This window comes from Cricetulus griseus, chromosome 3 (assembly GCF_003668045.3).
Source record: "Cricetulus griseus strain 17A/GY chromosome 3, alternate assembly CriGri-PICRH-1.0, whole genome shotgun sequence".
Classification (NCBI taxonomy): Eukaryota; Metazoa; Chordata; class Mammalia; order Rodentia; family Cricetidae; genus Cricetulus; species Cricetulus griseus.
The window spans coordinates 214220915-214240839 of record NC_048596.1 but is presented as its reverse complement, the minus strand read 5'-3'; the positions used below and the strand labels follow the sequence as shown (position 1 = coordinate 214240839).

The 19925-nt window shown below is 42.1% G+C and overlaps 1 protein-coding gene across 3 annotated transcripts in view; it reads left to right on the top strand.

Annotated features, from left to right (window-relative positions):
- Positions 1-19925, top strand: part of Armc3 (armadillo repeat containing 3) — an 81909-nt gene that overhangs the window by 50285 nt on the left and 11699 nt on the right. Inside the window, exons 10-15 of one of the 3 annotated variants that reach the window (XM_035441477.1) lie at positions 6873-7122; positions 10677-10813; positions 15310-15478; positions 17600-17697; positions 18682-18778; positions 19164-19285. In XM_035441477.1, the coding sequence (XP_035297368.1) occupies positions 6873-7122; positions 10677-10813; positions 15310-15478; positions 17600-17697; positions 18682-18778; positions 19164-19285 (873 nt within the window). Of the gene's footprint in view, positions 1-6872; positions 7123-10676; positions 10814-15309; positions 15479-17599; positions 17698-18681; positions 18784-19163; positions 19286-19925 lie in introns of all 3 variants that reach the window. The other 2 variants (XM_035441479.1, XM_035441478.1) reach the window with 2 other exon arrangements.

The following is a 19925-nucleotide window of genomic DNA, read 5'->3' as shown; positions in this document are numbered from 1 at the left end:
AATAATTATGATACAATCTGCTTTTACATATCTCTGAGTATTTTATTGCATCTTTATTTTTTTTCTGTGTCTTTGGCTAATGTTTACTTCATAATAACTATCTTCTATTTAATATCTTTCATTTAAAGCATATTCCTGCAATTGCAGTTTCCCCTCTTTAGAGGCAAAGGTTCTTTAAACACTATTTAAGGGAAGATGTCTTCTTGGCTAGTTTTGTCAGTCCTGGTGTGCTGCTGTATTCTGGGGGGCAGGAGAGGAGGAATGTACCACCATTCTGAAGCTAAGAGTGGATGCAAGGTGATCCCTGTTTTCAACTCCGGAGTACCACACGTTTTGTCTTTTGGGTTGCGAGCCTCACCTTTAACGGCTGAGCCATCTCTCCAGCCCAACACCACACTTTTTTGGATCATTAAAAACTGGCAGGAACAGGAAGAGAGTCAGAACTCCTGCTCTCTGCATTCTAGCTCTGGCTGTGGTAACCAGGAGATGTCCCATGGCCTGCCTGTCAGTGGGTGCAGCGCTTTACCTGCACAGGCCTCCTGTCAGCTGGCACGGCTACAGGTGCCATCATCAGCCTTGCTGTGTGCCTCTCTCAACCACTGAAGCCTGGCTGTGCCAATATGTCTTCCTTGGTGTGACAAAACTCGGAGACATATGAAAAGTCACGCTGGTGGAAATGGTTGTAATCACTGTTAACAAACAAGGTTCTTACTGCCAACACTACCATCTGTTCCACCGGGTTCCACATATTACCCTGTATGTGGGCTCTGTTAAACAGATTTCCAGAGTGCCCAAGGTCACCCTTGATTCATGTAATCAGCCATTACAGATCTGTTGAACATGACTCTCAAACCAGGAGGAAGATCCAATTTGTGACACACTCAGAACCACTGTTTGCAAAGGCAGCAACTCCCCCAGTATAAGACATGAGCAGGTTCCTAAGATATTTTTTGTTTAAAGTGTAAAATTTCTTTACTTAACCTCATCTAAAAGCTGTCTCAATGTAACTAGAGCACCGTGGTGAGGATTGGATGGTCTAAATGCAATCGAGGTCAGCCTAGACAAAGAAAATGGACATCCCAGTGTGTCAGCTCCCTCCTTGTCCCTTCTCAACCCACCCAAAAGTTTTCTTCACTACCTTGAGTTAATCCAAGGCATTAAAAATATTTTGGTCTCCTCAAAACTGGAGACACAAACCAAATAAGGGGCAAACAATGTTTCTACGAAGCCTGTAGTGAGCAGTAGGCACAGCAGAGGTGAGGGTGATTGACAAGGGGGTCACACCAAGGCAGCCCAGAGCAGTTGAACAGCTGTTGAATGGGATGTAGTTCTTCAGGAAGAAATACAGGAGGCATGGGGAAGGGTGTTTAGGGCAAAGGGAACATCAGTACAAATACATACATGTGAAATAGCTATCAGTTTATGCTATGAGCGTCATGGAATTTTTTTCCTTAGTGAAATCTGGTATCCATTTTTTGGTTTGCTGTTTTTGTTTTGATTTTTTTGTTTGTTTGTTTAATTGATTGTAGGCTTTTCGAACTCCAGTGTAAAAGTGCTGAACTCTATGACAAATGCTGTGAAATAATTATATTTTGCTATGTTTGGTTGTGAATGTTTGTGCCAAAACAAAAAGAAATGTGTATATTTAATAAAGGTTTAAGTGCAGGTTTAAAAAGAAACAAAAAACAAAACAAACAAACAAACAAAAACTTGAGTTTGGGGATCTAGAAACCTTTTCTTGAGGAAAAGCTATTTTACCAAACTGGAAAGAGATTGTCCAGAAGAATATGTATGGATGTCCGGAGGCGGGACATGGAAGCAGGGACAGGAGAGGAGTTAGTGTGGGGTGACAGAGGGAGGCAGGCATGCAGGACTTTGGAAGCTGTGTGGGTGGTCCCGACTTTACCCCGACAATGGGAAACTGTGAAAGTTTGGAGTAAGCAATGCGATTATAATTTAAAATTTTTGCATTATCAGTAAGAGAGGTAGGGGGTTGAAGGAGCATGGGACATATTAGGACTTCCTGGTTATGCTCCTTACTTCATGATGGGCTTATACTCCCACAGATCCATTGAAAACTGAAATTGAATCCAAATGCAGTTACTACATCTAACCTACCCGACATCACAGCCTTATGACCCAGCACCCTGTAGGGTAGCAGGGAGGGGAGAGGTGGAAGCAGGAAGCAAAGAGCACAGGGAGTGAGAAGGAATGGATTGTGGCATATATTGAGATATTGCCAACAAAATCTGTAGTATGATTTCTGTTGAACGGCTGTCACTTTTGAAAAATACCAACTCAAACTCTAAGTCAAGGGCCATTTGTATGTGTGATCTTCTATACTGATGCTAATCCACATGAGAGGGAGTCAGTTTGGATTCAGTTGGAGGATGAGAGAGAGAGAGAGAGAGAGAGAGAGAGAGAGAGAGAGAGAGAGGAGAAATAGTGGTAGAGGGAGGTATAGGCAGGACCTGATGATGAGGCTGGATACACTGAACTGCTAGACTGCACCTCTGCTCTTCACACGTACACTCAGATGTTTTTATTCAACCCCATATTTGTTGTTAACTTGTTTTTTTAAAATTTACACTTAAGCTCATTTAAGTAAACTCCAACTGGATGGCAACAAGTATAGTAAATATCAGAAAATATTTTCCAACTATTGTGGTGACATATGGCCCCATAATTCTGGATTTCATAGTACAGCAGTTTGACTTCTGTCTCACTTGCTTGGATAAGGCTGTACTGTTAAGGAAACTGAAACATGTTTTTAAAATGTCACAGCCTTTGGTTTCTGGATGTCCACATTAGAAACAGGAAAAAGTAAAGCAAAATTATCATGGGTTTGAAAGAAACATTATGAATGCAAATTTTTAATATACAAATTTTATATTCTATTTCTATCACTGTAGTTTGTTTTTAGGCAACAAGAGTTTGGTTTCCTGCCACAAGTTCATTTTGGTAATTGGTTTTAGAATGTAAACTAGAGGCAGAGAGTGGAGGTCCAATGAATGCCTTTCTAACCAGACCTGAAAGCTTGGTTTATCTCTGGGAGGCTATTCTGCTCAGGGCAGTAACAGTTATCTTCCACTGTGCACCGGGAACTTGGGACTTTTTTTTTATTATTATTTGAATTAGAAACAAGATTGTTTTACATGTCAATCCCAGTTCCCTCTCCCTCCCATCCTCTCCTACCACCCCCCCTCAACTAAAACCCTACCTATCCCATCCCCTTTCTGCTCCCCAGAGAGGGTGACGCCTTCCGTAGGGGGTCTTCAGAGTCTGTCATATCCTTTGGGATAGGACCTAGTCCCCCTATGTGGGATGGGCTCCCAAAGTCCATTCCTATGCTAGGGATAAGTACTGTTCTACAACAAGGGGCTCCATAGATTTTGAAGGTCTCCTCCCTGACACCCACATTCATGGGGTCTGGATCAGTTCCATGCTGGTTTCCCAGCTATCAGTCTGGGGACCAAGAGCTCTCCCTTGTTCAGGTCAGCTGTTTCTGTGGGTTTCACCAGCCTGGTCTTGACCCCTCTGCTCATCACTCCTCCTCCTCTGCAACTGGATTCCAGTTCAGTTCAGTGTTTAATTGTGGGTGTCTGCTTCTACTTCTACCAGCTGCTGGATGAGGGCTATCGGATGGCATATAAGTCAATCATCAATCTCATTATCAGGAAAGGGCATTTAAGGTAGCCCCTCTGTTGCTTAGATTGTTAGTTGGTGTCATCTTTGTAGATCTCCAGACATTTCCCTAGTGCCTGATTTCTCTTTAAACCTATAACGTCTCCCTCTATTATGGTGTCTCTTATCTTGCTCTCCTCTATTCTTCCCCCAACTCAACCTTCCTGCTCCCTCCTGTCCTCCTCACCCCTCCTCTTCTTCCCTTCTCATTATCCTAGCTCCCTCTCCCCTCCCCCTTGCTCCCAATTTGCTCAGGAGATCTTGTCCCTTTCAGGGGGACCATGTATGTCTGAACTTGGGCTTTTTAAGCAGCTAGTTTGTTCGTACTTTCTTTTATGGCCATTATAAAGAGCAATGAAAGGAGCCATCCATAGACCAAGGCAAGGCATGTCTTTACCATACAGTGCCAATGCTGAGCACAAGGGCCCAGAACTCAGGAATTCTTTGTGGAAATACCTAGTCTTGAGCCATTGTTTCTTAGAAGTCATTGCTGCTGCTGCTGCTGCTGCTGCTGCTGTTCTGCCTCCTCTTCCTCGTTCTCCTCCGTTTTCTTTTTTAAATGTAAGCTGAGTCTTTTATTGTTTTTATTTCATTTTATTTTTGTGTATGATGTTTTGCCTGCATGTGTATCTGTGTACCCCTTGAATGCCTGGTTCTCAGGGATACTAGAAGAGGACATTCAGTCTCCTGGGACTGGAGGTACAGGTGGCTTTGAGCCATTGAACCAAGTCCTTTGTAGAGTAATAAGTGTTCCTAATTAAGTGCTAAGCTATCTCTCCACCACCTCCCCCCGATTCTTAAATTTGTTTTCATGAGAAACTGAAAAAATAAAATGAGGTGTGCACTTTCAATTTTCCAAGAATAAAAATACCAAATACTTGACAAAGGAATAGTGTATCATGGGCAAGGTATGCTTGTAGTGGTTAAAGATTCGAAGCATGTGACACGAGGAGCTGGGCTGCATTGTACCCAAAAAAAAAATTAGTCAAAAGATTTCAGTGTGTGTAAACTAGAAAAATACATTGAACTTGAATTTCTGGGGGTTGGCAGGCAGTTTCATGGGAAAGCATGTATAAAGAAAGCCCTGGGTTCTATTCCTGGCGTGTATACATGAGCATAAGTGCATGCACGTGAGCATGTGTGTGTGCATGCATACAAACACACACACACACACACACACACACACACATGCTTGAACACACAAGCATGCGCACACATGTATAGATGCTATAGAATTTTTTTAATTCAGTATTTGAACTTTAAATTACATAAGTAAAATATGAGAAGTTCCTAATAAAACCATACGCTCTAGGTTATTCTTATTCATTGTTGTTCAGCTCTTTGACTAAAATTAAATGTAAAATCTTCCTTATTTATAAAACCAAATGACCACTTAAGAGTATTTTATCCCAAGGAGAGGAAGCTGACACTGACCCCCAGCTACTATACTCAGATGTAGGGACTTCCAACATGTTTATACAAGTCAATTTTGGTTCCATTTTCCTAAAGAAAGAAAGATGTCACAGGAAGGGTTAATTGTATCCTAAGAATAAGAAGAAGCATGGAAATGAAATGTTCACCTTGAAGGAAGCAAGTATATTGAAAGGACTGGCCTAATAAGCCAAGGATGCAGGCAGGTGGGCCTGTGGGTCAAACCTGCCAGGCTGTCATTAACCCTGGGCTTTGTTCTCTTTCCCTCTGGCCCCTTTATATGATCATCACAGCCCACTATCCCTGAGGACCATGACTCTCCCTACCCAGATTTCACTTGTCCTCTGCTCTGTGATGGACAGGACAATTGTCCTAACTTTTGTCTTTGAGGACACAGGTCAGCCCTCATAGTAAACAGATTTAGATGATGTTACCAAATTAAATGCACTGGGACTCTGGCAGCCTCCGGCAGCTAAACCAGACAGATTTACTACCGCCTTCTTCTTCTTCTTCTTCTTCTTCTTCTTCTTCTTCTTCTTCTTCTTCTTCTTCTTCTTCTTCTTTTTCTTCTTCTTCTTCCTCCTTCTCCTTCTCCTCCTTCTCTTCCTCCTCCTCCTCCTCTTCTTCTTCTCCTCTCCTCCTCCTCATCTCCTTCTTCTTTTTTCCTGTTTTTATGATACTATCCTAAATGAAAAAGAATACACCCAATATAAATTTGAGATGTTCAAATTTGAGGTGTTTGTGTTATTGAAGCCTCAAAAATGTTTATTGTCTTAATCACTTCTATTAATATGATTTAGGTAAATAGTTGTTGTTGTTGTTGTTAGTATTATTAATGGAATTTTGTATCACTGGGGATTGAACCTAGAGCCACATATGTGCTAAGTAAGTGTTCTACTATGAAGCTACATTTCCTGGGCCCATTGTCTGTTTTGCTTTTTGAGACTGTCTCACCAAATAGCCAGGGCTAAACTTGAACTCACTTCACAGTCCAGACAGGCCTTGAACACCTTTGCTGTCCCCACAACTGAGATGACAGCCCTGGCAGGTCCGACCCCTGTGGGTCCTTTAGGACCAATGTGCTCCACATATCTTATTACATAGTGTTATTTTTCAGGCACTTAACACATGTATCCCCTCCCATCCGATGATTTAAATCTTTAACCATCACAAGCATGCATTGTCCAAAATACACAACTCCTTTTTCAAATACTGAGGGTTGCAGTTCATCAACTGTGAGGGAGCTAAGGCAGCAAGAACCAGTCAAGAGCAGACAGCTATGAATTTAGACATGAATGTTAGTGCTCGGTGGCTTACCCGACTCATACAGTCATGCCCAGGGAATGGTGCCACCCACGGTGTGATCAGTTAGCAGAATCAACCCCCCAAAGACATGCAACCAAATCGGGATAACTCCTTACTGGACTCTTCCCAGGTGACTCCAGGTGTGTCAAGTTGACAATTAGCACCCATCCTCACTGAGGAAATTAACCAAATAAACACTCAGGACTTAAGAGACCTAAAAGGTTTTGGTCATGTATTTTTCTGTAACCCCGAAAAAGGATCGCTTGGATTTCATTCATTTCCCCCTGATGGCACTTAGGTCACTAGCATCCCATTCTGAGTCCATTGCACGACAAACCAACCTGTTTCTAAAATCGTTGTCTCTGTGCTCATTAGAGTGAACTCAGTTACACACTCCTCCGGTACTGCCTTGAACTGAGAGAATAGCATTCCTTTCTCCCTGCTGTGCACAGTGCAGCTGCAGAAGCTGACGCTATTGATCCACTGATCAACATCCTGTCGAGCAAGCGGGATGGAGCCATCGCCAACGCTGCCACTGTGCTGACCAACATGGCCATACAGGAGCCTCTTCGCTCCATCATCCAGGGTCACGACGTGATGCAGGCGCTACTGGCCCCGCTGCACTCCACCAACACAGTGGTGCAGAGCACCGCAGCACTCACCGTGGCTTCCACCGCCTGCGACGTGGAGGCCCGCAACCAGGTGAGGCTGGACTGTTACACGATTTATAGTCATTCCGTCTGCTCAGATAGATATCCCAATCTTCTCTACCTGTCCTCATTCCTGTGGGCACGGTTTCTTCCTACCCGTCTACGAGGCGTCCAGCTAGCCACTGGGTATTTTTTTTTTAACCTACTATTATGCTGTGCGGGAAGTTGGAAATGTGATAAGCAGAGACAGTGCTGTAACCATGCTATCGTGTGCTTGCAGAGGGGTCTGCCTAGCCTGGGGCACTGCCAAAGATTCTTTCCTGCCTTCCCTCCTCCCCATACTAACCCTTTAGCTTGTGACCCTCCTTACATCATTGCAAGGTCCTTTTGGGTTAAGAGGGAAGCTGGTAGGCTTTATATACAAAATTCCTGCATGACCTGCACCTGCTGCCCAACAGCCCAAGCTACAGGATTTCCTAGAACACCACAACACAGAAACACCCGCTGTCCATGTCAATGTGCCCTCTTATTTTACCTCCTCCGTTTCTCTGAATGGAAAGGTAGTCTCCTCTTTTATCCACCTGGTAAATTCCTTTTCCCATTCAAAGCCAACTCTACCACCTCCTCCACTGGCCTTTCTCCGGCCCTCCAGCTTGGCTGGACCAACCCTTGTCCGCTCCTGTTACTCCCCATGTCTTTCCTTGTCTTCCTTTCCACATTTTATGGTTCTTGAAGGAAAAATTATAAACTATTTCAAGCTTTGGGGAAAGGAATGGAAAATCCTGCCCAATGTCTATTATTAACTATATATCTGGTCCATAATGTTCGCTTATGCATTATTTACCTACAAGGTCTCACTGCATTCACGGCTAGCCTCTGGCCTGGGTCTCACCATCCTTCTCCCTCTGCTCTGAGAGCTGGGATTACAGATGTGGGCATCCACACCTGACTTTCATAATGCCTATTTGATGAATAGCTGCTAAATGAATGAGAAAATGAATGGATAGCAGAATTAATAAGTTAGCTCTCTGCCAAAAGAACACAAGTCATTAGATTTCTATCTTGTTTTATACCCAGAAATAACTGTGGCCAGAAAACTGGCTTCCTAAGCATCCCATGCTTCAGATGAACCAGTGGTTTTCTGTGATGATGATGCATGGATGTCCCTGTGTTTGTTTGACTTGAGAATGCTTGAAAGTGGATCATTGCTCACATGGGCTCTTGACTTTAAACACTGCCTTTGACACTATTTTCTGGAATGTTCTTTTCATTCTCTAGACTGAGAGAGTGTAGTATTGCATCACAGACACAAGACAAGTACTGTTGTTAGTTTTAACTCTTGACTCTTTGGGGGCCCCGCCACCCAGCTCCCAAATAAATACACAGAGCCTTATTCTTACCTATGAACACCTGGCCTTAGTTTGGCTTGTTTCTAGTCAGCTTTTCTTAATTTAATTATCCCATCTACCTTTCACCTCCAGGCTTTTATCTTTCTCTATTCTCTATACCCTTTTTTACTTCTTACTCCATGGCTTGCTGTGTAGCTGGGTGACTGGCCCCTGACATCCTCCTCTCCTTCTCCTCCTCTACCTCCTTGAATTTCTCTTCCTAGATTTCTCCTCCTTTTTACTCTCTCTGCCTGTCAGCCCCACCTATCCTTTCTCCTGCCTTGCTGTTGGCCATTTAACTCTTTATTAGACCAATAAGGCATTTTAGACAGGCAAAGTAACACAACTTCACAGTTAAATGCAACATTAAAGAATACAACACATCTTTGTATCACTAAAATAAATATTCCACAGCACAAATAAATGTAACACATCTTAAAATAATACTCCACAATAAAGCACACATTTACTTCTTACAGTTCCTACTTGGGATTTCATACCTAGAAGTTATTTAATGACATAAATAACATAGCTCCATCCAGCTTCTTTCTTACTCTCTTTTCCTTCTCTACTCCAAAGAGACAACATTTCTATGTTAAAAATAACAAAACATGAGCTGTTTCTACAGAACTGTTCCAGCGAAGCATTGGCAATGCTGCTGACTTGGGGTGTGTTGTGTTGTGGGTAGTGGTTGCTTGCTGAGAGAAACAGTGAGCTCTGGCTGTGTGTGTGTGTCTGTATGAGTTTGTGTCCATGTGTGCCTCTGTGTGTGTGTGTGTGTGTGTGTGTCTGTGTGTGTCTGTGTGTCTGTGTGTCTATGTGTGTGCTTGTGCATGTGTACCTGCATATATCTGTGTGTTTTTGTGTGTCTGTGTGTGTTTATGTGTTTGTGCATGTGTACCTGCATGTGTGTATGTTTGTGCATGTGTACCTGCATGTGTCTGTGTGTGTGTGTGTGTGTGTGTGTGTGTGTGTGTGTGTGTGTGTGTGTGTGTTACTTTCCTAGTGCTGCTATAATGAATCACAAGTGTTGCACAGGTTAAAAAAAGAAAATCTATTACGTTATAGAAACAGAGGTCAGATACCACCAAATGGGTCTTAGAAGCTAAAACCAAGAAGTCTCAAGTGCCTTGCTCTCTCTGAAGGCTTTCTTTTCTTTTCTTTTCTTTTTTTTTTTTTGAAGGGGGAGGGGATACTCAGTTCCATTGACCATTCCAGCTTCTAGAGCAGTGGTTCTCAATCAGTGGTTCATGACCATTTGGGGGACTGAACAACCCTTTCACGGGGATCACACATCAGATAGCCTGCATATCAGACATTTACATTATGATTCAAAACAATATCAAAATTACAGTTATGAAGTAGCAACCAAAATAATTTTATGGTTGGGGTCAGCACAACATGAGGAACTGTATTAAAGGGTTGCAGCATCAGGAAAGTTGAGAACCACTGTTCTAAAGATACCTGCATTCTTTGGCTTATGGTCCCTTCTTCCACCTTCAGAGATTATCACACCAGCATCGTATCCCGCCATATTCTTCCTGCTTCTGGCACTCCTATCTTCCTCTTGTTGATCTTGGCAATGGCACTGAGACTACTTGAGAGTACAGTGTCATCTCCCAGTCTCACCATCTTTATCACATGTACAAAGTCATTTTCAGGGGTAAAGGGACACGTTTATGTCTGTTGGGACCAAATGAACCCTCAGTATTAAGGTGCATGGTAAGTAAGCAGAGTATCCCCCCATACTGCAGGGAAGAGATGGGCTCCCCCCACCATCCCAGGGAAATTCTGAAGAATTCTGGAATGACTTTCCTTGGGCTTCTTAGGATAGAAATATGGATTCTTGTAAAGACTGGCAGACTTCCTCTTGAATTTAATAACTCTAAATTGATACATTCTAAAATTGCCTTTGCACAGTGGAAACCTTTGCATAGTCAAATAATGAGATTTTTCTAAAGTATGAATGTTGATTTCTATTCCTCATAGCCTGTTGAGGATGGAACCCAGGGATCTAGTCAGGGCAGGCAGTGCTCTACCCATGACCCACATTGACAGGACAGCCCTGGGATTTGGGGATAGGGTCTTGCTCTGTAATACAGGCTGGCTTTGAAATCAGAAGCCTCCTACCCTAACCTCTGAGTACTGAGATTATAGGCGTGGACTGCCAGGCCCATTTCTATACCCTTAACACGTAAATTTCGGTTTCTGATTGTAGCTGAGGAACTGTGGTGGTCTGGAGCCCCTGGTTGAGCTCCTGCACTCTAAAAATGATGAAGTACGAAGGCACGCGAGCTGGGCTGTGATGGTCTGTGCCAGTGATGAGGTGACGGCCGTTGAGCTATGCAAGCTCGGGTGAGTGGATGTCCCTTTCCTCCAGCCCAGGTGCAGAACACGAAAGAAAGAAGCAGGCCATCAGGCCCGAGAAACATCAAGGAGAGGCTGCACTGTCATTTAGCCTAGCACTCAGGAGGAATCACCTGGGGGCAAGACATCTTTGCTTTCCTGTCCCCCTGATAGTGCCCTCCTCTAGAGTTCCACATTCGTTTTCTATGTTTCCTTTTCTACTGCATCCTCACAAATGGTTCTCTGTCACCTTTGCCAAACACAATCCTGTTTATCTCTCAGACTCAAGACTGAAATAAACTGGGTGGGCCACTACTATCATCTCTATCTAACCCTCCCACACACACACACAACACCAAACTCTTTCTCCCGACATCTGTATTTAATTAGCATCCTCCTCCCAGTTCGCTCTTTCCACAAGCTGCAGATAAGTCTTTATCATAGCAGCAAAAGAGGTTGGAAGGGTTCTGCAGATTCTCAAGCATTTGTTCTTAATACATAACTTTGGTAATAAAATCTAGGCTCTCATACTCTTTTTTGCATTACATGAACAATGAAAGGAAAAGCCAGGGCCAGACAGGCTCACCCATGAATTCTACTGACTCTTTAGAGAACAGCTAATACCAATGCTCCTCAAACTGTTCTGTGAAACAGAAAGAACACTACCAAATTCACTCTATGAAGCCAGAATCATCCCAACTCAAAACTGGATAAGGATGTAACCATAAATGAAAACAGTAGACCAATCTCCCTGATAAACAGACACAAAAGTTCTTCTGACCCGATTTCGACAGCACAAGAAGATTAGACACCGGGTGGGGTTGCAGTGTAATGGAGTGTGGTAGTTTGAATGAAAATGGCCCCATAGGCTCACAGGGAGTGGCACTACTAGGAGGTATGGCCTTGCTGGGATAGGCTTTGTTGGAGAAAGTGTGTCACTGGAATGAGCTTTGAGGTCTCAGGTGCTCAAGTCAGGCCCAAGTCAGTGTGGCATTCATTTCCTGCTGCCTGCAAGTACAGATGTAGAACTCTCAGCTACCTGGCCAGCACCATGCTTCCCACCATGATGATAATGAACTAAACTTCTGAACTCTGAGCCAGCGCCATTTAAATATTTTCCTTTGTAAGAGTTGTTGTTGTCATGATGTTTCTTCATGACAATAGAATAATAGACACAGAGTAAATAAGTGGACCAAAACCAGAAGTCGCATGACCATTTCAGTCATTGGAGAAAAGGCATCTGGCAAAGCTTAACATCCCTTCATGGTTAAAGTTCTGAAGAAATTACGGGGGAGGGAGGACCATACCTTGTACCAGGCTTTTTCTTTTTGACAACCAGTTATCCAGTCATGACATGGAGACTTCTTATTAGTTTTGAATGCTTAGCCTAATTTAGGCACATTTCTAGCTAGCCCTTTTAACTTAAATTAACCTGTTTCTCTTTATCTACCTTTTGCCTTGGAGTTCCTTGCCTTTCTTACCTCTGAATATCTTATTTTCACTGCTTCTCTATGTATGGCTGACTGGTGTCTGCCTGGCTTTTTGGCCTGGGTGTCTCCCTTGTTCTCTCCTCCTCCTCCTTCCTCGTGTTCCTCCTTTCTTCTTTTTTGAACCTAGATTTCTCCTCCTATTTATTCTCTCTGCCTGACAGCCCTGCCTATCCCTTCTCTGCCTCACTATTGGCCATTCAGCACTTTATTAGACCAATCGGGTGCCTTAGGCAGACAAGTTGAAAGAGATGCAACATATCTTTACATATTTAAGCACCCATGCTTACACAAATGCAGCACAAACAAATGTAACACACATTTACACCATTAAAATAATATTCTACAACAGTGCCTCAACAGAATTAAGGGAACACATAACAAACCTACAGCCAACATCTCTAAGTGGAGAAAAACTAAAATCAGTGTCTCTGTAATCAGGAATAAGACACAGGCAGCTACAGGGACTGCTGAGATTCCACAGTGCAGAGTCTTAGCTAGTGCAACAAGAGAAAGGAAGGAACAAGGCACATATAGGAAAAGTCAAATTCTCCCTGTTTGTGGACAGCTTAATCTTTTATTTAAAAGATGCTAAAACTTCACAGAAAAACTCTTAGAACTGACAAATACTTCCATCAAGTAGTAGGATCTAAAATCAACCTCCAGAAATTAGTAGCTTTTCTATGTGCCAACATTAAACTTGCTAAGAAAGAAATAGGAGTGAAACAAATCCTATTTGCAATCATAAAAAAATTCACATAGCCAGTGAAGTAAAAGACCTCTAAAATGAAAATTTAGGACACTGAAGAATGAAGTTGAAGAAGACACTATAAGATGGGAAGACATTCTATGCGCTTGGTTTGGCATAAAAATGTGAAAACATCTGTACTTCAAAAGCAATTTGCATATTGAGTACAACATCCATCAAAGCTCCAAGGACGTTCTTCGCAGAACTAGAAAAAAAAATCCTGAAATTCATATGAAAACATAAAAAACTCATAAGAGCCAAAGCAGCACTAATCAAAAAGAGCAATTCTGGAGATACCACAATAGTTGATCTTAAATTATAATATAGAGCCATAGTAACAAAACCTGCATGGCACCCAAACAGACCAATGGAATGCAATAGAGGTTCCAAATATTAACATTCATAGCCATAGTCCCATGATTTTTTGACAAAGATGCCGAAAATACACATTGGAGAAAATATAGCATATTTGACAAATGACACAGGGGAAAATGGCTACCCACATGTAGAAGAATAAATAGATTCACATTTCTTATGCTGCAGAAAAAACGATTCAGAGGTTGAAGACCTTAATGTAAGACCTGAAGCCCTGAGACTGATAGAAGAAAACAAAACTGAAATACTTCTAAGTATAGGCCCAGGCAAGGACTTTCTGAAAGGGACTCCAAGGTCTCAGGAATTCACAAATGAGATAGAAATTCTCATTTATGCACAGCAGAATGTGCTTACAGGCACGGGCAGACAGCCTTTAGGGGAAAACATCATCTTCAATAACTACTTAACAGATTATAAGGATTAATAACTAGAACATATAAAAACTGTAAAGATTATACATCAGAAGAATCATCCAGTCAATAAATAGGCTAATGAACTGAATAGATAATCCTCAAAAAAAAAAAGAAATACAAATGACTAACACATATCCGAAAAACTGCTCAGCATCCTTAGCCATCAGAGAAATGTAAATTTTAATACTGTTTTAGCCAGTCAGAGAAGTTGATACTAAGGAAACAAATGACAATAAATGATGATGAGGCTGTAAGGATTGATGAACCCTTATACATAGCTAGAAGGAATGCAAACTGCATCCAAAGGACTGAAGGTAAACATACCACAGAGACCATCCAAATGCTCATCCAAAATGGTTGAGAAACAGAACCTGCCTAGATGTCCATTAACAAACTAATAAAGAAAATGTGGAATTTTATCCAACCAATAAGAAAGCTTCAGTTGTGACATCTGAAGAAAGGTGGCTAGAACTGGAGATCACTGAGTGAAATTCAATCTAGTCTCAGAAAGACATGCACAATTTTCTCCTATGTAGAACCTAGATTTAAATTATATGGATATGTGTACCTACATGTGTGTGTTTAAAGAGGCCCTGAGAAGGGGAGGAAGAAACCTCAAAGGAGTGATGGAGGGGGATAGAGAGGATACTAGAACACATGTGACATGTGACATATGTTCTATTACAGAAAGTAGGGACTCTCTAAAGGTGGAAGGGAGCCAGCAATAGAGGGGCAAGGAGGACGAGGAAGGCCAGTGAGTGTGCAAATTAGAATGAAGTACAGTGGCACATATGTATGGAAATAATAGAACTCATTAGTTTATATGACAAGCTAAAAAAAATCTAAGAAATGACAAAAAAAAACAAACAAACAATTTTTTCCTTAAAAATACCCATTCTTCTGTTTTCTGTGGATGTGACAATGCCTGAGGAAAAAACTTAGGAAGAGGAAGGATTTATTTTGGCTCATGGTTTCAGAGGTTTTAGTCTGTGGTTGCTTAGTCTCATTGTGTCTGGACCTGTGGTGAGGCAGCAAATCACAGTGAAAGCATAGAGCCAATAGGGCAGCTTACCTATGGCACTAGGAAATAAAGAGGGGAGGAGATAGTTCCTAATAACCCTTTTAAGGACACATACCAATGACTTATCTCCCTCCTACTAGCCCCCGCCTCAATGTTTCCATCACATCCCAACTGTGTCACGGGCATTCAACCAAGCTTTTCATGTAGACATTTATCCAGGCTATGTCCCAACAACTGTTTGAGTTATTGCATGGCATTTGTATTCTCAGAAAGCACTGATTTGTCTTCATAATTCTGTCATTTTTACTTCGTTTAAAAAGTCAGGGAGGCACTAACCTTTCCGTCTCAATTCTTCACTCAGGAGTTTAAAGATTATAAATGGGAACTTAATGTCGGCTGGCTTGTAGAAAACAAACATGAGGTATTTTTGTTGTTTACTTTTTTTAAAATTTTGTTGACAGGGCTCTAGATATCCTTGGAGAAATTAATCTATCCGTAAGTCGGAAAAATAAATTCAGTGAGGCAGCCTATAACAAATTGCTTAACAACAATCTTTCCCTGAAATATAGCCAGACTGGCTATTTGTCATCAAGCAACTTGATTAGTGATGGATTCTATGATTGCGGTCGGGTAAGTGATAGCACTTATTTTCATTTTTACTACGATTTTCCCTTTAATCATGATGCCCTTACATTGCTATTTTATAAGCTCCAAACATACTTTATAATTTTACAGATAGAAATGCGAAAATCAGCACTTTAGCCTGGACTGCTTCTGGCTATAAGATTTTGCCTTCTCATACAGTTTTAACCAGGTTCTGTTTTACTAGTAATTTGAGTCAGCTTATTAATTCAAGTCCGGTAACACCCAGGACACATACAGAACACCGAGAAATTGCTCCACAAACACTCATTTTATTCAACCATAAGTAGTTTTGAAAGAACTACTATAACAACAATACAAAGATGCTTCAGGAGAGCAGAGGACAAGAGTTGGAAATCCAACACAGAACACTGACACACAGGGAAATGCTGGCAGAGAGGAGTGCATGAGTCTTTGAAACATTCAATAAAACTGTCCTATATGAAAGAGACTTCTGAAAGTACTGTGTTCTTGATATTGCGGGCTCTCACTATGCCAACAGAACAAAATAGATAAAAGACCTCTGCTCCCATGGGACCCATAGGAGGACACAGAAAACAGCAAATGGGCTAGAGTTGGGTGGGAGGTAAGGGAGAGTAAAGCAGAGTCAGGATGAGGGCATCTACAAACTATGAGGTAATAAAGCAGATAGTTGTCATTTCAAAATGGTGGTGAGGCAGTCCTCATTGAGTGTGATATCTGAATAAAAACTTGGAGACAGTAGGAAAGTTAGCTTGGCAGCTATCTAGGGAAAGAACTTTCTGGGTAGAGGAATAGGGGCAAATGTGCCTGGAATGTCTAAGGAATATCATGATGGGAGACAGTGAAGGAACAGAGCTGATAAAGTGGGAGAATAGAGATTACTTCAGATGGATAAAGGAACCCAGATCACACGATTCTCAAAGACCTCTACAAGAGCAGGACCTCAATCAGAAATGGGAAATAGGGCAGGATCCCCCCTGTAGAACAATAGGATCTGTTTTAGTTTTAGAGGATTGCTTTGCATTGTTTTGAAGATTATGAGAACTATCTTAGATGGGAATGAAAACTATTGCTTGATCAAGAAGATCCAGAAGTTTATCTAGTCTGACCTCTTTTCTCAGGATGACAAAATTATCCTGGAATCACTTCTATGCCCTCCCACTCTCAAGCAACCCCCTTTTCTTTGATTATTATTATGATATAGTGTGTGTGGCTGGCTGGCTGGCTGGCTGGATGGATGGATGGATGGATGGACAGAGAGAACCTGCTGAGTCCATTTTTATTGCTTGCGTGTACATGGCTTCAGTGCTGACCACTCCGCATTGGATAAACACTTAGGGGTCTCATTCTTAGGAGAGGTTAGTTCCCCTTCTCCCAGCAGTCATTAATTGCCTGTGGTTCTTTGTCTAGAGGTAGGACTCCATGAAATATTCTCCCCACTGTGTTAATGTGTCCATGAGTGTTTTGCCTGCATGTATGTATGTATACCACGTGTGTTGTGCACCTGGTGCCTGAGGAGGCCAACAGAGAGCATCAGATCTCCCAAGACTGGAGTTGTGGACACTTGTAAACTGCCACGAAGGTTCTGGGAACTGTACCTGGATCCTCTTCAAGAGAAAAGAGCTCCAGCTCCAGTTTCTCTTTAGATAAACCCACAATTTTTGAGGAATCAGTTTCAGTTCATTGTTACTTTTACTGGTAAAGTCCTCCCTGGAGTGTGCAGATAAATTTTGGACACAAATACTTTCAGGGACTATGATAACAGCTATAGTATGGAATAACTGAGGGCAAAACAGCAAAGAATGTGGGTGCAAACGAGAGTGTGTCTGCAAGCTTCTGGCTTCCAGCTCTGATTATGCATAGAGATTATCATCTATCTATCATCTATCTGCCAGCCTATCTATCTATCTATCTATCTATCTATCTATCTATCTATCTATCTATCTATCATCTATCTATCTATCATCTATCTATCTATCTTCTATCATCTGGTCTGTCTTTCGGTTATCTCTGTGTGTGCACATGAATAAATTAGACTCTTCAAATGTCAAGAACCCTTTCTATCAGCACTCATGTTTAAACCATAGCACGTGCAGAACCCACTTTGGTGTTCACACTATCTTACAGATAAATCCTGGCACCAAACTTTTGCCGCTGAAGGAACTCAGCTTACAGGAGGTGAACGATCAACGTGCTATTCTATTAGTCAACTGTAAATCCGACATGTGAGTCTTTGAGGGCAGGGGTGTTTTAGGGAGAGAAGCACACAGTTTCTGTTTGTCAGTATACAAGTATGTGAAAGTTCCCAGTATGGTATCTTCCCAGCTGTATCTAACACTGTGAAAACAAGGGCTGGTCCGTGAACTCAGCCTGACATGGAATAACTTGTATTTTCCACTGATTCCATGTTAGCAATTTCCAGTGGATTTGGGAAAACAACCACAAGAATATAAGATGTAGAAAATATTGATAAGTCTCCAGAAATATGTAATTACCACCCATTGTTTTTCTTTAAAATAAATAAATGGTAGAGCTAAAAACTAAAGCATCATAAAAAAAAAAAAAATACAGGGTCTCCCTATGTAGTCCAAGCTGGCCTTGAAGTCACAGAGATCTACCTGCCTCTACCTCCAAAGTGCTGGGATTGAAGGTGTGTATCACCACACCTGGCTTACCAACTGTTGACTTTTAAAACTGGGTTGCTCATAGCACAAGTTGGCTTCAAAATCCTCTTGTAGCTGAGAATGGCCTTGAGCTTCTGCCTCCATCCCCAAGTGGTTTATAGGAGTGCACCACCAGGCTTGGTGTATGTGGTGAAGAAGATCAAACCCAAGACTGTGTGCATGCTGGACAAGCATTCTGCCAGCTGGGCTCCAGCCCCAGCCCCAGCCCCAGCCCCAGCCCCAGCCCAGCCCCAGCCCCAGCCCCAGCCCCAGTCCCAGCTAAATATTAAAAAAAAAGACCCTGTGAGCCTGTATATCTATATATTACCAACATGACATATATTTCATACAAGTATTTCCTGCTTTGGCTTGTGAAAAGTTTTGACTTTATATTTGCCTTAACCTCTCTTTTATGCTTTTAAAAATAGTATGGTGCCATTGAGAGTCTTCTGCAAATATGGCTTTCCCAAGAAATCTGTCTTATAGGACAAAGTTAGTGCTGACACATTTTAGTTTGTAGCTAACTTGAAATGTATGACATTTTAGTTCTCCACCGCCATCTATGGAGGATAAATCGTCAGATGTTGGCTACGGACGAAGCATTTCTTCTTCATCTTCCTTAAGAAGGGCAAGCAGAGAGAAAGCCACGTAAGGACATAACTTATTAACACTCAACTAACCTCCCTCACCAGAGGTGAAAGATTGAGGGTTTTTGTTTTGTTTTGTTTTAAATTAGATTTTTAGATTTTTGGCAACTCAGTTCTTTTGCTTCTTATGGTGATATAGCTGCATAATTGTTGTAAACTGCTGTGGTAAAGACCTTTGGGAGGGGAATTAGGTGTGGGGGACCTGTAATTGAGGTTGAGTTGCACTGAACTGTGGGTGGAATAGACCCTAACTGTTGCAATGGTGATCAAACCCAGTCGCAATGGAAGAGAAACGATATTCTAATAGTTAAATTACCTTGTTAATGTAACCTTTTGCCATAGTTAGCTCGACCGGAATACGATATATCCTTTTCAAATGACACAAAAGAAAAAAGTTTTCATTTTAGCGCTGGATTTGGATCACCCACAGAAGAAAAATCAGAGCCCACATCAGGACGGAACACTGCCCTTAGCAGAGGTGCTGCCAAAGAGAAAGGATCAAGGTAGGAAATTCGTTGTTTTCTTCTCCCAGTTTCAATCATGACAACTAGTAATTATGCAGCAAGGGTCAGAAAGGGAGCTGTAGGTCTTGTTTATTCTGTGTTGGGCATGGAACCCCTGCATCCCCAAGTTGGGCAAGGGCTCACACTGAGCCACAACCTAGCACCTAAAAGTTCCTGTTTAGTAGCCACTCCTCAGGTCTTCAGCAGCTTAGTGCCAGAGTTTGCCTGCAAGTGTCATAACCTGGTTTGGGCCCCAGCACCACAAAAGGAGTTTGACTTTTGAAACCTATGCATTGAATGAGGTAAAAACCCTGAGATGTAACTTGTGTCTCTTTTGTTCTGTGCTGTCTTTGAAAGAGGTGCCCAGAATTTCTCTTGTCTCTGGAGAAGTCAGGCTATCTTGGTAACCACCACCATCAAGTACTACAGTGGCTTCCATTTAAAAAGGACAGTGGAAGTAGCAGTTGTCCTCAGCTACTGATGCCCCCCACTCTGCAGCATCGAGGATGGGAGGGGGGTTATCTGCTACCAGTAGGCCACATACCTGTGTCCTTTCCTAATGACACTCTCTCCATCATTTCCTGGCTTCATCCCTTACCCTTCAGGACAGAAGCAGTTCAAAGACAGGGAGGAAGAGCTA